Genomic DNA, 18,200 nt, shown 5'->3' with positions numbered 1-18,200 from the left:
ATGAGAAAATACATAATTTCAAAGACCCTCCCCCCACAAAATACTTATTAATTACAAAGGGGAAATAAGTAACTTTATAGTGCAGAAGCCTGGTAGATGCTACTTTATTAAAACAAACAATAATGAGACTAATTAAAATGTGCCACTTGATAGGATGCAATTTATTTATTTATTTATTTTTACATATTTTATGTATTAATAAATAAATGTCAGAGAAAGAACACAAGCTGGGGAAACTGCAGGCAGAAGGACCCTGCTGAGCAAAGAGCCTAATGGGGGACTCAATACCAGGACCCTGGGATCGTAACCTGGGCCAAAGGCATATGCTTAACCAACTGAGCCACCCTGGCATCTGATAGAATGCCACTGTTACCAAACTCAGACTTCTCCATGCACCTGATGCACAGTAAGCCAACATCTTGGACATGAGTTTTGAAGCTAGCTAAGAAAGCTTTACTGTGAGAAGGGCATCCCAAGGAGAAGGCAAGGAATTATTCTAAAGATTGCTGTAACCTGTTAAGCCTAGAGACAGCTTATATATGTTTGGGGAAAGAGGTGAATATATGAGAGGAGGGTGAGGGGTTTCTTGACACCTTGAAGGGAGGGAAGCTTGAAACAACCTGGAGGTGTGCATTCTTCTGGATAATGAGGCATCCTTTGGGACCTGGTAAGATCAGGTATGTTAGATAATTTCAAGACTAATGTTATTGGTGAGACCCCATTAGGTTTCTAAAATCAGTGGGTAAACTGGGAGTAGGAGTAGAAAAGCCAAAGTTAATGATTGGTAAGAGGTGCATAAAACAGGGGTGCCTGGGTGGCTCAGTCGTTAAGCATTTGCCTTCCGCTTAGGTCATGATCCCCTGGGTTCAAGTCCCACATCAGGCTCCCTTCTTGGCCGAAGCCTGCTTCTCCCTCTCCCATTCCATCTGCTTGTGTTCCCTCTCTCACTGTCTCTCTCTGTCAATTAAATAAATAAATGAAATCTTAAAAAAAAAAAAGAGGTGCATAAAACATAAGGAACAAAATAATATGTGCAGCTAAGTTAATAATGCAACTAATACAACTATAGTTCTGCTTTTGCTTTCAAAACAGTTTGAGAAACCAAGCATCTGGCCTCAGAATTAGAACACAGAATTACTTTTGTGATGGTCCTGTCATAAACACTTAGCCTGATTCTAATCATAAATATACATCAGACAGATGGAAAGTGAAAGCCATTCTACAAAATAATTGGCCGGGAATCTTCAAAAGTGTCAAGGATATGAAAGTAAAGGTAAGACTGAGGAAGTGTTCCAGATTGAAAGCAACTAAAGATGCATGACAAGTAAAAACAATGCTTGATTCTAAACTGAATAATTTTTTTCCATAAAAAACATTACTGGGACAATTGGCTAAATGTAATGTATCATGTAAATGTTTTGATTTTGGTAGATGGAGATTACATAGTTGAGGGTGATTATTAGTAAGACACACACTGAAGTATTTAGGAATAATACGGCATCATGTCGGCAACTTAAATAGCAAATGGTTCAGGAAAAATGTTCGTTGTCATATAGTTGCAACATTATTGTAACCTTGAGACTGTTTCAAAATAAACACTGAAAATTATATTCAGAACGCTGTGTATACTGGAAAAACGCACTTGACTTGGAGCCAAGTGGCTGTGAATCCCAATTCCACCACTGACTCAGTGTGTGACCCTGAGTAAGGCGATTTGTCAAGCCCCAGCGTCTCTGCTCTAAAACCAGGAGTAGCTCCACAAAGCTCTCTAGGGTCCCTTCCCTGTTTAACGTAACACCATCCACACCCACAGCACTTCCTGCCTGAATTTCTTCAGACTCCGTGCGTCTTGGCCTTCAGATGCTCCAGTGCAGCCCCTAAGGATTCTGGCTGGCGATGACAACAGACAAAAATAGTTGTGGCCAAGATCTACCGACTGCATAGCCACTGCCCCCGCCTCAATTAACTTGGGCAGCACCCTCCCCCATCGCTCTTTCGGCGGTGGAGCAATCACGCCTGCCAGAGTGGGTGCTCGATGGCTCGGCGACCGGCTGAGGGCGCCTAGAATCGGCGGCGCGGCGCAGGGCGCGTTCCCAATCGCTGGCTCCCGCCGCGCTCGCGGGCTCCGAGCTTTCCGGCTCCGCCCCTCGCGCGCCCCTCCCGCCGCACTGCCTCGCAGTCGCCGCTGCCGGCGAGTCTCGGCGCTGCCCTGCTGTTTTGTGGAGTCGGTAACGTGGCAGGACTGGGAAGGGCACTGAGCCGTGGGGGACCCCAGAAGGTGAGCAATCTGGGATCCTGGGAGTGGAGACGCTGCGGGCCGCGAGGGGGGCGGTGCCCGAGCTGCCTGTCCACTGGGAGGGACATCACACCCGGGCCTGCCTGGGAGTTGGGCGGCTTGGGGGTCCCCAGGGTGGTCGCGGCTGCGAAGTGGTGGAGGAAGCGGGGAACCTGAGTGCGGGAATGCGTGGAGGGATTAGGTGTCGTGCTGAAGGGGTCAGAACTCGCCGAGGAGGGACGGGACTGGTGCGCGGGGACGACCGAATGGCCAGTGCGGTCAGTCTTCCTGTCCCCCGGCTCCGGGAAAGTGGTTTTACCGGAGCACAACAGGTAGGCGTGGACTCTGCCCGCCGGCGGGAGCCCGGCACTCCTGGCCTGTGGAGAAAGGTCGGAAGGTCGGAACCCTACTGGCGGGACCCGCCCAAGTGGCGCCCATTGCGCCCCAGGTCCGTCGGGAGCGGGGCTCTCTGAGCGCCCGCACCTCACCCTCAAGGCGGGTTTCCAGAATTGCTCTGGAAAAGGGAGTGGGTATTGCCTTCTACGCAAGGACTAACTTCCAGTTATCTCCGAGAAAAAAAAAGCCTTTGCTGGAGTAGCATTTGCTTAGTGTGAGGAAACATTTCCTCTTACCGTACTCTCAGGCAGCGAAGCGTCATTTCGAGTGATTATAAAGTGTTTAGGAACTTTATAAAATGCTTTATGGTATTTACTGGTCACAGTAATGTATACCTCTGGCAAGTTAAGATGATTTTTATAACTGTCAAGTCAGATAATAGAAGCCAGATTATTTGAGCTCCTTCCTTAAGTATCATAATTATACATTATTTTTATGTGCGTTTATTTATTCAGATATTCAGCACCTTTTGTGTGTAGGCTGTGCAATCTGAGGGAACTTGGAGCCTAGAAGAGATGCTGAAAGGAGCGGGGAGAATGTACCCACAAGTACTGTTAAGAACTTTTGGAAAAAGTAATCTAGCGAGATTAAAGTGTAAGGAAAGCAGAAGTCTCCTTAGAGCTGAGCATTAGATGGATGGGGAGAGAAGAATTTATCTGGTTTCATTTCCACATGTTTTAAAAATTGTGTCTTTAATAAAGTCATTTTAGATCAACAGTGAAGCTGAGACTTGTCTTACATTTTAATACCATCGATTTTTTTTTTTCCCTTAATGGGTAAGCAGACAGGGTTTATAACATAAGAATAGTGACAATTAAAAAAGTATTGAACGTGGGGCGCCTGGGTGGCTCAGTGGGTTAAGCCTCTGCCTTCGGCTTGGCTCGGGCTTTCTGCTCCGCGGGGAGCCTGCTTCCTCCTCTCTCTCTGCCTGCCTCTCTGCCTACTTGTGATCTCTGTCTGTCAAATAAATAAATAAAATCTTTAAAAAAAAAAAGTATTGGACGTTTGATTTGTCTTAGAATGCAGTTATTTTATATAGAGAGCTATAATATAGGAAAAGATTTCTGACAGTCAGGAGACCTGAATTTAGGTACTTTTGTTTTTAAGCAATGCATCTGTCCTCCATCCAGCTTTCCTTCAGAAAGGGGATTGAGGCCATTTATAACTTATTTTTTAGCCTTTCTTAATTATCTTATGAATAGAATAAAGGTTAAACTGGATTTGTTTAGGCCCCTTACTATTCTAAAATTCTTTTGTTCTAAATCCTGGAAGAAAAGAAAAGAAAAAAAAAAGGCTTCTTTTGGAGCTTGTATCCTGTATCACTAATCTTAAAACCCTGGTATGGTTCTAATTGCACTAAATAAAATGTTTTATATGTCTACTTCTTCAGTAACTTAGTTATACTTGTTGCCTGAATATTGCTTCTCTGTGGGTAAATATATCAGCGTGTGTTTATATCCTTTTGTATGATATCTGTATGATGAATATATACATGTTTTTGTGTATATACCCAAAATATACCTCGTTTATTTAGTACATTTTTTACTTAAGTAAAATTATCAGAAAGTTGAAATTACCTATTGAAACACCAAATTTCACCAAAATTTTTTTCTTTAATATTTTGGGAGGAGAGCTGGAAAGGAAAAAATGGAAAGAAAGACATATATGTACAGAGCCCCTTCATCTTAATTCCAGTGTGGGAAGGCTCTGGAAAGTTTTTTTCTTAACTCATTTGGCAGCAAAATATAATGCAAACTGATATAAAGCTATTTATAGTTATTATTTAATCCCACCTTATGTGAATATGTTTTATCTTTTGCTGCTGAAATATCAGTGAATTTGATTGCCAGAGTGTTGCCCCAGACTGTTTTGGGAGGTTAGAGGTAATAGATGGTATGTTCACTGTATATTACTTGGGTGCAGCCATAAGGGTGGCTGCCAAAAGGCAGAGGAATAATGGAGTTGTTCCAGGGAGCTCTACTTGCAAAGTTAGGAGTGTAGCTGGGGATCTGGCAGATAGTAAGAAGCAGTGTCTGTCAATAAAACCTCTTCAGTAGGACTCCACGAAGGTCAGAAATGTAGCTAAGTTCTAGGCTGGGTATTCCATAGGATATGTTTGCTGTGAGTTAGAAGTGAGAGCCTTGAGGAAGAACCAAGATGTCAGACCATAGTGTGGATTAAGGCTGATATAAGAGTCACAGTTTGGGGGCACCTGGGTGGCTCAGTGGGTTAAAGCCTCTGCCTTCGGCTTGGGTCATGATCTCAGGGTCCTGGGATCGAGCCCCGCATCGGGCTCTCTGTCCGACAGGGAGCCTGCTTCCTCCTCTCTCTCTGCCTGCCTCTCTACCTACTTGTGATCTCTCTCTGTCAAATAAATAAATAAAATCTTAAAAAAAAAAGTCACAGTTTGAAGGGGGAGGAAGGGGGATATTGTAAGGTAGGCAAGGTCTAAACCAAGAAGCCCTAAGTGACAGATTTCACAAATAGCAAATACAAGGATAGATTATTGGAAAACTGGGCAAGGATTCCTGGCCTCTGCTGATCTGGAAGAATAATGGCATCTGGTGCACTTTGCTTAGTAGTATTTAGTAGTCTCATGTTGCCCTACTTTTTAAAATGTCTCTGCTTTATTAAATAGTATTTTGGTTGCTTCCATCACCATTAGCATCCTGCTTTAACTTCCTCCTGATCTCAATGACTTTGCTCTTTCACTTTTAATATGGTGTTCTTTTCCACCCTAGCTAGAATCCAGATAACTGGATTATTAATTATGCCTAAACTAAGAATGAATAGGCTGTGAGAGACCTCTCAAGAGACTTAGATTAGGAAAGTTCATGATCTTTGAAATAATTAATTACTGTATATCCTTTAAAAAAACCAAAATACAGGGGCTCCTGGGTGGCTCCGTGGGTTGAGCCTCTGCCTTTGGCTTCGGTCATGATCTCAGGGTCCTGGGATCGAGTCCCACATCGGGCTCTCTGCTCAGCAGGGAGCCTGCTTCCCTCTCTCTCTGCCTGCCTCTGCCTGCTTGCGATCTGTATCTGTCAAATAAATTAATTAATTAAGAAACACACACAGAACAAAGCAAAACAAAAAACTTTTTTTTCTTCTTACTGGAGTTGTAACTTGGTGTACCAAGTAGTGAAGTTGTTTAGATAGTTACTTTCAGATGAGTGAGGTGGGTGATAAAAGAAGGATAAATATTCTATCTTAAAATATGCCTTCTGGCACTCCTCAATGCCCAGAATGAAATCTTTCTTCCTAGAGGGAGATGGAAGAGTTGGTTTGCGGAACAAAGAGTGATAAAAATTGTCAAGAATATCCAAAGACTGAACTATCACTGTTGGTACTTATTGATTTACTGTCTAGATGGAAAGAGTCCTTTGAAAGTTGATGTCTCTAGAAGACCTCACACTTTAACAAAAAGCCTCAAAGTACCGACATAAGAGGAGAATGAAGTGATGAAAAAGAATAATAAAGTTATAATGATTAGATGCTTCAGTGGCTATGGCAGTACCTGTCAGTAATAGTGATTAGAGACACTTATGAAGAGGCTGTATGAAGTAGTTGAAGGAACATGAACATTGAAACCAGACAGATGGAGGCATTATCTTATTCTGCTTTAAATAACATCTTGACCTTGGACATGTTTCTTGTGTACCATCATCTATAAAATGAGGGTAATAATCAAGTTTCAGTGTTAGAAGGATTAAAAGTTTCTACTTTTAAGTGAATTGTCACAAAAAATGTTAGCTCCTTCTCAGATCACTGCCTTAGAGTTGGTTTGTACTGCTGAGTTCCCCTTGCTTCCCCACAACACTTCCTTTTACGCTTCAGGGATTTTCTCTTTTGTAATCTGGAATGAGAATTGGCAGAACCAGTAGGACTTCAGTGGGGCTCCCGTTGGCAGCCTCCTTCAGTTAATTCATTTTTCTCATCCCTAATAGTGATCTGCAGTACCTCAGAAAAACAGAAGAGGAAGGCAAAGTAAGTCACATCCCTGCTTGTGTTTCTTACGCCAGTTCATAAATTTCCCCGCAATTCCTATTTCTTTCCTTTTTCATCCTAACTTCTGTATCTCATAGGATGTGTTTTCCGTTGGTTCTTGGAGCTGTGTGCATCTGCCATTCCTGCTGGTTTGTATGCAGTGATAAGCAGCATTCTCCCCATCCCTACCAAGTTTGCAGGAAACAGTCTTGGAATCTTGCTGTACTTGATGTTTTTTCATTATATATTAAAATATGATAGTGCAGTGACTGGGCATGTTACAAGTTAGACTTCGTGTGAAATGACAAAAAACTTGACTTAAGTTGATTTTTATGAGAATTTGTAGTCAGAATTCCCCCCAAAATGTTTAATTTATGGCGCAACAAGCTGTTTTTAGTTTGGAAGGTGTGTGATGTGAAACTTAGTTATAAGTAGGAATAACACACATTTTTATGTGAACTTTTATACTAGGTTAATTAAAAGCATCTTTTCTTTTATTCATATTTTAGGAGGAGCTAAGAGAAGATTCTGTTTATATTTAGAATATTTAATGTTAGATAATTTGATCGAAAATACTAATCAGAAATGGCCACTTTTAAGTAGGTGTGATATTAATTTGTTATATAGTCTTCTAATAAAAATCCTATCATAGTATGAATAAAAAGAAGTATTTAAATTTATTGATTTATAGTATTTAATGATGTTATTTCGAAGATTGTGTTCTGTAGAACACTAGTTTCACAACATTCCCAGCTGGGGGGAAAAAAAGAAAAAGGTAGTGGGATGCTTGGGTGGCTCAGTCAGTTAAGCATCCGACTCTTGGTGTGGGCTCAGGTCTTGATCTCAGGGTCATGAGTTCAAGCCCCATGTTGGGTTCACACTGGGCATGGAACCTATTAGGGAAAAAGAGAGGGAGGGAGGAAGAGAGAGAGAAAGAAAGAGGTAGAGTTTCGGAAGATGTCTGTAGTTAAAACACTGAGTACTATATATACATGCCCTTCTGGCATGTATATATATATATATGTGTATATATATATATACATACACACATATATATATGTATATATATATATATATACATACACATATATATACAATATAGTGCCCATTACCATATTACAATGTATGGAGACGCTGTGTAGGAAAGAAACTGCCAATTTGGCATTTTCTAAAAGTATTTGGTATTAGACCTCCTCCCTGCCCCCCCACAACAAATCTTCATTCTTTGGTACTACTGTTCTATAAAAACACTTCAGGAAACACTGCTTTACCTACAGGACCCTCTCTTAATATGTAAACTTCTGCACTTGTAGTTTTCATAATTATAATTTTTTTAAGTAAACTCTACCCCCCCCATAATGTGGAACTCGAACTTACCACCCTGAGATCAAGAGTCACATGATCTGCTGACTGAGCCAGCCAGGTGCCCCTTTAATTATAATTTTTAATGGAATCTAATATTTGAATATGCCAAAATTTATTTTTTCTTTCAAAATTTATTTAACCATTTCTCTAATGTTGGACTTGGAATTTTCCAGTTACCACCTTTATACGGCTATAATCAACACTAATGCTTCTGATATTTTCCTTTATCTTTCTTTAACATGAATTTTCTTTTTCTTTTTTTTTAAGATTTTATTTATTTATTTGACAGAGAGCAAATGAAAACAGGGGGAGTGGCAGGCAGAAGGAAAGGGAGAAGCAAGCTCCGGGCTGAGCAGGGAGCCTAATGGGGATGGCTTGATTCTAGGACCCCGGGGTCATGAACTGAGCCAAAGGCAAATGCTAAACCAACTGAGCCACCCAGGCACCCCTTCTTTAGCATGAATTTTCAAAAGCAGGATGCCTTTGTCAGATAACTTTGATATTTTTATGATTTCTGATATATTTTCCAAAAGAGTACCTCTTTGTGCTGTCACTATGAAACTATTAGGTTTTCTAAATTCTTAGTGTTGGCTTTTAAAGTTTTTGTACTTATCGTATTTAGATTTAATGTACATGTGATTTTGAGCCATTCAATTAAATTCTTTTTGGGCTTCAATCATTGTACACTAAAGATTTTGAAATATATTTTTTATTTTTAAAAATATTTTATTTATTTATTTGATAGATCACAAGTAGGCAGAGAGGCAGGCAGAGAGAGAGGGAAGCAGGATCCCTGCTGAGCAGAGAGCCTAATGTGGGGCTCGATCCCAGGACCCTGAGACCACAACCCGAGCCGAAGGCAGAGGCTTAACCCACTGAGCCACCTAGGCGCCCCAACATTTTAAAATACTAACTAATAATAACTTATTTTTATTTTTAAGGTTGTTAATAAAGAATTAGACTAAGGTTAGGTTCATCCCAAATAATATCATGGGTTTGAATGTCATTGTCATTCTCCTGCTTTCTAAAGCAGTTTCGGTTGCTATAGCTTATCTAAAAATATCAAGGTATGGGGCGCCTGGGTGGCTCAGTGGGTTAAAGCCTCTGCTTTCGGCTCAGGTCATGATCCCAGGGTCCTGGGATCGAGCCCCGCATCGGGCTCCCTGCTCAGCGGGAGGCCTGCTTCTCTTCCTCTCTCTCTCTGCCTGCCTCTCTGCCTACTTGTGATCTCTGTCTGTCAAATAAATAAATAAAAAATCTTTAAAAAAAAAAAAAAATTTAAAAAAAAAAAATTTAAAAATATCAAGGTAAATCTTTCTTACCTAGTTTAATAGAAGAAATTTAGGAGAGTAGTGGATGTTAATCAGCTATTAAAATCATCCGTATTATAATCTAGGCTGAGTATTTTTACCTAAAAATTAATAGTGTTAGTGGGGATTTGATGGTAGTGGTTAAATGAAAAATCCATTTATTTACAGCACCCCAACCTTTAGAGATTCTGATTTGATTGTTTTAGACTTGGCTTTGGTATTTTTTTTTTTTTAAAGCAGCTAGAATTATGAACCACTTGTCTGCATTGTTACAGGTCTGCTATCATGATACACTTAGTTTCCTTTAATTTTAAGAACTTACCTATCTTCTTTGTGTTGTTCCCCTTGCTATTTTCAGAACACTCCCTTTTTAATTCTTTGGACTCCTTATCCTTGGAAGAGTTAGAAGATGAAGCCAATTTTGTGATTTACTGAAAGATGTAGGGTAAATAGAGAAGGAGCCCAAATGTAGAGTAATGACCTCTCCCCTCCCCATGCCATTTATTCTGCATATTTTGTTCCTTACATTTTCATGTAAAAATTCTGTTTTTCCTTCTCTCCCCTGTGGAAAGGCTTCCTAGCAGTGAGGAAAGAGAATATCTTACTAGTTTCTTTATCCATAAAATAAGGACCAGTAGTATCTTCCTTGCTTTCTTCCTTGTGATGATTAGAGATGGTATAAGTTAAGAACCTAAAAAGTTCCTGGCTCAGTGAGTAATAGGTGCTATTGCCATTGTGATTTGGGAGTCTCCTAGGAAGGTGAAAGGCACAGCCAGAAACTACAACAGCAGCCTATACATGTGTCCTCCTCATTTGTGATATTACCGAGATGATGCCGACAAATGGTACTGTGAATTTTAAAAGTTAGAAATCTAACAGAAGTTTAGTTTGTTTATTGGTTTTTAAGGGTTTCATTTTAAAAACTTTAAAATCACTAAAATTTGGAGATAGAGAAAAAAACATTATCCATGCTACTACTCTAATAATTAATGTTAAGATTTTTAAGTCATGATTTGGAAAAATGTCAGAAGAATCTCACAATCTTAAGTGATAACTGGAGAAGCCAAACATTTTAAAGACCATAAATATAATGGAAGAAGTGCTATACCAAGAGAAAACAGTGTAAGAATAGGAGAATTAGTCATGAAAGCTTTCCTGAAGGAAGTGGTTCTTTTAGCTGAATTTTACTATTTTTTTAAGATTGATTTATTTATTTTAGAGAGCAAGTGTGTGCACAGGGGGAGGGGCAGAGAAGAGTCTAAAGCAGACTCTTTGCTGAATGCAGAGCCCGACCAAGGCTCAGTCTCAAGACCCTGAGATGACAACCTGTGCCAAAACCAGATGCTTACCTGACTACGTCACTTTGGCACCCCTAGCTAAATTTTAAGATAGTGAGTCTATTTAGAAAGAAAGAAGCAAGATATTTCCCATTTGAAGATGGAATAAATACAAGATTTAAAAATTATGAAGATAAAACTCTATTAAAGAACTCTGAAATAAGTTACAAAATTATAAATGTGTCAGCAGACCAACTTTAGGACTGTAGGCACAGATACTTAAAGTACAATTAAAAAAAAAGAAAAAAAAAGACCTCACTTTTTCTTTACCGGGGCAGGCTCCCTTAGGCAACATTTTAAGCATGACCTAAAGCTCTCTGTAACTTGTGAGTTGGTATTTTGTAACCTATAATCTTGCAAAGCCTGAATCACAGGTCAAAGAGAATCTTAAATTAGGTCAGGATAGATATGCTCCAGCTTCTTTCTAGATTAATTCTAATTACTGTTTTGTTTTTTGGGAAAGGTTTGGATTTCAAGATTATGTATGTTTCCTGAAGCGGGGGAGATTTTTGAGAGGGTTTTTTGTCATTGTTGTTTTCTTTATGCTTTTTGAACAAAACTGAGAAAACTAAAAACTAAGGCTGAATTGAAGCTGTTGTGATGACTTTTAGAGAAGTGAGAGTTGAAGGAAGTAATTTGAATTTACATATGATATATTTCAAAACTTCACACACTTGATACATTCTGGAATTAGTTCCACTTACTGCGTAATGGTTTGTTCATATTGCAAATTGGTCTTTTCATGCTCTGGAAAGAAAAAACAAAGCAGCAGATCCATCTTATTTTGTGTTTGTTTGTTGTTCTTTTTGATTATTGCAATTTTTTCTCTTTTCCCTCTTCACAATGATATAATGAATCATTTTAAGAAACTAAGTGACCAAAAAGATTGATTAGGAAGACTCTTTTTCCCCGTAAATCTTAACCATATTTTAAATATGTTCCTGTCTCTACCAAAATAAATCTTTAAACCGTATATAGAGAAAATCATGTTAACACTATCAGGACTGGCATCTGTAGGCTGTTTTGTTTTGTGTTATTTTTGAAGTTGTTGAAGGTGAGGGGTGCCTGGCTGGCTCAGTTGGTAGAGCATACAACTGTTGATCTTGGGCTTGTGAGTTTAAGCCCCACATTGGGTGTAGAGATTATTTAAAAATAAAATATTTTAGGGGCTCCTGGGTGGCTCAGTCAGTTGAGTCGGACTCTTGATTTCAACTCAGGTCATGATCTCAGGGTTGTGAGAACAAGACCCCATCGGGATCCAAACTGGGCATGGAGCTTGCTTAAGAGTCTCTCTCACTTTTCTCTCCCCCCTAAAAAATATTTTAAATGAATAAAATTGTTGAAGGTGAAAAAATAAAATTCTTGCAGGTGCTTACACTTCTTACATAAATTTGCCTACCTAAATTTGATGTGAACTCATTTTCAGATGGAAAATTAGCCCTTCATGATAATAAGATTAACTTCCTTTTTATCTCAGCAGTCAACAATATTTATACAGATGTATTACTCCAGGATAATAAAGTCACTGGTGTAAGAACACTATGCAGAATGGAGACATTAGCCTTTCTTATACTATGCCAAGTCTTTGAAGACTGAACATGATATTTAAATTGAACCATGTGAATTTGCTGATATTCATCCACTTTTTTGAACTATAAAAATGGCAGTTCATATAGTTCAGCTTACTAGCAGCTTAGTTGTTCTTAAACATTTCCACTAAACTAGTATTCTTACCAGCAGAGGGGAGTGAATTTTGGTGGGGTTGTGGTGGGCAGGGGGGTGGGGGGCGGTGATTTTATTAAAAGAAGTCTACAAAGGCTTGTCATGCTTCGAATTTTTCTGAAGGTTCATGTTTTATCTTGAAATACTATTAATTTTGCCTTCTAGTGCATATTAAATGTGTATTTATTTTAGTATGATGTTTTAAGTTAATGTCAGAGAGGAAATGGTTAAGTAAATTTTGATCCTCTAGTATGTGTATTCTGTGGGCACACTGCTAGGGGTATCCCACTTTGAGAGTCATGTAGTAGGACAGTACGTTAGAACCTTAGGTCTAGCACACAGTGCCTACTTTTCTCAATATACAAGACTTCAGGGATGAAAATTATGATTGAGTCACTAGGAGTATCTATCGTACACAAAATATGAGCAGTTATTACAAAGGAAGCAAACAGTGCTTCAGAGAAATTTATGGTCTAAAAAGCATTGAAGGTGTTTGTAAGCTTAGTTCAGCTAATGGCTTTGTGTTAGCAAGCATATACGATATTTGACTGTAAAGTAATATTCTTTTTTTTTTTCTTAAAGACTTTAATTTATTTATTTGTCAGAGAGAGAGAGAGAGAGCCCAAGCAGGGGGAGCAGGAGGCAGAGGGAGAAGCAGGTTCCCAATGTGGGACTGTATCCCAGGACCCTGGGATCATGACCTGAGCTGAAGGCAGATGCTTAACCGACTGAGCCACCCAGGCATCCCTGTAAAGTAATATTCTTGTGTACCTTTTTAAAATACAGGACTAGTATCCATAACAGGTACATGTTAACGTTTCTCCACGGGACAGCTTACTTAGGTCTGGAAATGACTGTTGTGCCATGTTTTGATTACATTGCATTCAGATTACATTGCATTCATGGAAATTTATAGTATATATTATGAATACCCTGAGAATTCTTTTGGTAACTTTTGTTGTATTACTAGATTCTCATATGTATTAAAATAAGGAATCTGGTGTTCATTTTTTAGGAAATAGTACAGTGATCTGTTCCATATTATCCACAAATTCTCTACATGTTTTAAGCTTTTTTTAAAAATGGCTGATTTTGAGGTATTGGAAGGGCTTGATTGGATGAGAGTGGCAGTAGAGTATCTGGTGGTTAAAGCACATGTATCTAGAGTCAGACTGCTTAAGTATACATCCAAATTCATCATGACATTAGGACTGTTACTTAGTTTTTCTGTGCGTCAGTTTCCTCATCTAAAAATAGCTGGCTGTTTCTTTAACAACTTTGTGAATTTTTTGAGAAAATATAAAGCACTCATAGTAAGTGGCCAAGTGTTAGCTTTGTCAAAAATAATGGCTGGCATTACGGTGGGTAGTTTTAAAGTAGCTATACAAATGTTTTTTTCAAGTAGCATATTCGTAGTTTGAAAAATCTGTTGTAATGTATGTTCACTTTTAATAAACTTATCACTCTGTGATCTCAACAGAAACATAAAAATGGAAAATAAGAGAAAATTAGAAAAATAAGCAGTCTTCAGATACATAGAGTTGTAGGGTGTGGTTATATTAAAACATAACAGTATATTGACTCCATTTGTATTCATCTTCCTAAAGTGAAACTTCAGGTAAGAGCAGGAACATCTGTTACTTGCAAAAAGCATTTGCTGATCCCATTGATAGTGCATATGTGGAGATTACAGGTGCATTTTAGAGTTGGGTGGTTAAATGTAGGATTACTAATATGAATTGTCTACTTTTAGTAGTAATTTATATGAGGAATGTATTGAGGACTTTGGAGGTAACTCTGCCCTGCTTATGATCTCAAGCTTTTTACTGAATTATTTATTATTGCATTGTGTTAGCTATTTTGCTTCTTGATAGATCATTTTACACCACAATATTGCTGCTGCCTAAGGGAAAAAAAAGTCTCTTCAGCAGTCCTAATGACCTCTAAAAAGGATAATTTGATTCTTAAGATAGGATTTTTGATTTGCCATAGCAGTTATAAGAAATTTTCTCTATGATAGTGAGGTAATTTTTTTTCCTTTAGACAATCATAGATACTTAGTGTACACTTGCTTTTCTCCTTCTGTATAGCTAGAATGTTTCTTCCAGAAACTGTTTCTCTAGCATTTATTAACTTTTTTTCCTTAATTGTGTATATTTTGGTCAGTTGGCTTCGATAATTTAAGAAAGGATTTAAACAAGAATCTAAAAATTCATTTGGCTCTGTAAAAGTGAATTTGTTAGCATTATTGTTTATGTTCTTGTTCCTTAAAAATTGACATTTCTGAAAATCCTAGTGTGGTTTTGTTGTTGTTGTTGTTGTTGTTTTTGAAGGACTATCAGTACCAGGTTATAGGTGGTATTGGGCAGATAGGTGAGACTTACTGGAAGGGAACAACCCACATAGCTAAAGCAGCATGCAGACTTGGTGAGTGTAGATTGGTAAAAGCTGCCTTTTGGCCTCTGGGGCAGCATCGTAGTCAGAATCCGGAATATTGGGCCAAGCCAGAGGGATGCAAGTAAGATAAAGAGTAGGAGTTAAAAACTTAAATACCAACTTCTTCAGAGAAGTTGGCAAATAATGTAAATGAATGGGGTAGGCCAGGTGACAGCTATGGTCTGCTGGAGGGTTCTTCTCTTAGATTCAGCCATTTGTTACCATATGGGGTTATGGATGTAGGTTTTCATGTAAAATCTTATGTTGAAATGTTAGTAAGTAATTTTCCCCCAATATGTTGCAGGCTAAATTTGGCCAACAGGGTATCAGTTTGTGACTACTATCTTATAAGGAGAGTCTTGGGGCGCCTGGGTGGCTCAGTCCTTAAGCATCTGCTTTCGGCTCAGGTCATGATCCCAGGGTCCTGGGATCAAGCCCCTCATTGATCCCAGGGATCAATGGGGAGCCTGCTTCTCCCTCCACCACTCCCCCTGCTTCTTGTGTTTCTTCTCTCACTGTATCTCTCTGTCAAATAAACAAATAAAATCTTTTTTAAAAAATAGACTCTTCTTACATTTATATTAATTATGAAGATCTGATACTGGAGGCAGTTTTATACCAGTTAACTCTGTGGGAGAAAAAAATGAATGAAAAAAAAGAAAAGCCTTTCCTAGATCTCCCATCTGATTTTTTTCTTTTTTCTTTTTCTTTCTTTCTCTCTCTCTCTCTTTTTTTTTTTTTTTTACAAGAGAACAAATGTACATCTTTATTTATTTACTTTTCATTAAGTTTAAATCCTTGAGGAATATAGTGTCACATGGATTCTGTGGCCAGTGGCTTTAGCAGGAGGGTTGTTTTGGAATTTGGCACAAACCATGCCACTGTCATTTTTAAATTTGTTTTTTTAAGATTTTTTATTTATTTATTTGACAGATAGATCACAAGTAGGCAGAGAGGCAGGCAGAGAGAGAAGGGAGGAAGCAGGCTCCCCGCTGAGCAGAGAGCCCGAGGCGGGGCTCGATCCCAGGACGCTGGGATCATGACCCGAGCTGAAGGCAGAGGCTTAAACCACTGAGCCACCCAGGCGCGCCCACTGCCATTTTTATAGTTTAATTACCTGCAGCATTCTATTTGTATTTCCATGCAATTCTAATTACCTGTTTCTGTTTTGCTGGGAGTTTTATAATTTATTAATTTTATTTTTGATATATTAGTGAATAAGAGTACCCATCTTTTATGTATGTAGTGCCTTCTCCGTATAATGTTCTTGATGATAGTTGTCTCTCTTGTAAGTAGTAGTGATGATTTTTTTTAAAGCCAGCTTGTGTGTTTTTTGTCTTAAACTTTCCCTTCTAATTTTCCTTAATTTTTTTTTAAGTAAACCCTATACTCTACGTGGGGCTAAAACTCAGGACCCCAAGATCAAGAATCTCATGCTCTACCACTAAGCTACCCAGGCGCCCTGCTTGTGTGTTTCTTAATTTCTTAAATAATTTTTTCCAACTTTTTATTGTGATCTTTTAAAAAATACGGAAAAAGTGAAGAATAGTAAAATGACCATTCACATACCCACTGTCTACATATAGCTGTTAACATTTACTATATTTTATGGCTGATTGAGTCACTTAATTATTCAAAAATGAGTTGTAGACATGTTGCTATAAACTTGAACATGATCCTTCTAAAAATAAAAAATTCCGTAATCAAGATGTCATCTTATAAATGGGTGTAGGGGTGGGTGGGTGTATACACTTATATGTTATTTATGTTCTGGAAGGTATATGCCCAGGACATACTCATGAATTTAAAAAAACAAAACCAAGTAGAATCTACTCTGTCTTTTTCTGAGTATTTGCTACAGCAGAAATGAAGGCTACTTTGGATTTGGGTCAGAGCAGAGACGATCTTTATTGCTACAGTCCCTGGACAACATCCATCCAAGTGCCTTCAAAAAAAGGACTTTGCTTTCACAAGGCTCACAGAGATAGGACTATTCTGGTTGAGATGAGACTTTTTGCTAAAACTCTTAGTAGCCTCAAGCTATATGCAGTATCTTTATTAGGTTGAGGGAACAGATGCTAATAGGAATAAGTCCTTCCATTTCAAAATCCAGGTAAATGACAGGATATGTGCCCAGGCAGAGGTCAAGCTTTATAGAATTTTAGTAGGAGGTCTGGATATTTGGTCATTTATTGATATGTACCCGTGACCCATTTTATTTTAGTAAAAGGATATTTACCCTACAAAGAAAATTAAAAATCTAACTCTTAGTAGCCTAACCTAAAAATTTTTAGAATTTTAATGGAATGTCTCTTCTGTTTAGCAATTTTTTTCATATGAATATGATATGTGATACTTTTCTGCTTTGCCTGTCTGCTCTCCAAAAACTGAGTCAAAGGTAGATTTTGTATCATTGTTAAGAGTTCAGTATTGGGATTTCCCAGTTTCACCCAGTTTATAATTTATAAAAACTATCTCCCAATTTAATTATACTTTGTGCTTTCTGTGGAAATTTCCAGTATTAGAATTGCCTTCCTTTTAAAATATGTTCTTTTCCTCTATTACAGGTTTTTTTTTTTCTTAGATATATTGACTGAAGTTTAATGAGAAGAATTGTGACCAGCTAGGAGAATTTTTGTCAAGGAATGGAATTAGCTCATAGCTTATTGCTGAATGAAGAAGTGTACAATCAACTAGGTGAAGTTCAGAAGGCAGAGTTTATTTTTGATTGGTTGAGCTATTTGGAGAAGCTCTTGCTGGCAACCAGCAGGGTGGGTAAAATTGCAAAAACTTCTTAAAACTTTTTTTTAAGTGCCAGATGTTGTGTAGGTCATTTGGTTTGCTTTTCTAATTTCATTCAGAATAACCTAAATTAGCTTTCAAATGCTAGACCTTGTTAAGAGTTTATAATGATTATGGACATTGGGGAGGGGGTGAGTGCTGTGAGGTGTGTAAGCCTAACAATTCACAGACATGTACCCCTGGGGCTAATAATACATTATATGTTAATTTTTTTAAAAGTTTATAATGAAAAATTACAAGAAGTCTATTCTTTCAAAGCAGGAAGAAATCAGTCAATGTTTTTTATATTACTTTAAAAATATATAGAAAGGGGAGCCTGGGTGGCCTAGTCGGCTAAGCATCTGCCTTCAGCTCAAGTCCTGATCCCGGGGTCCTGGGATCAAGCCCCACATCAGGCTCCCCAAGCAGGGAGCCTGCTTCTCCCTCTACCCTTTCCCCCTGCTTGTGATATCGCTCTCTCTAATAAACAAATAAAATCTTTAAATATATATATACAAAAATATAAAAACTAACTATAAACCACATTCTATTAGATTTCATTTTCATTATCTTCTTCACCTTCATATGCAT

General features: G+C 38.3%; 1 protein-coding gene across 1 annotated transcript in view; it reads left to right on the top strand.

Moving 5' to 3' along the window:
- The first annotated feature begins 2,156 nt into the window (after positions 1-2,156).
- Positions 2,157-18,200, top strand: part of HEATR5A (HEAT repeat containing 5A) — a 111,441-nt gene continuing 95,397 nt past the window's right edge. Inside the window, exons 1-2 of the mRNA XM_080809056.1 lie at positions 2,157-2,278; positions 17,396-17,599. Of these exons, the coding sequence (XP_080665182.1) occupies positions 17,474-17,599 (126 nt within the window). The 5' untranslated portion in view covers positions 2,157-2,278; positions 17,396-17,473. The remainder of the gene's footprint in view (positions 2,279-17,395; positions 17,600-18,200) is intronic.

The sequence above is a fragment of the Martes martes genome (assembly GCF_963455335.1).
Source record: "Martes martes genome assembly, chromosome: 7".
In the NCBI taxonomy this organism is placed as follows: Eukaryota; Metazoa; Chordata; class Mammalia; order Carnivora; family Mustelidae; genus Martes; species Martes martes.
The sequence above is the reverse complement of the archived record's forward strand: the minus strand, read 5'-3'. Positions and strand labels throughout refer to the sequence as shown.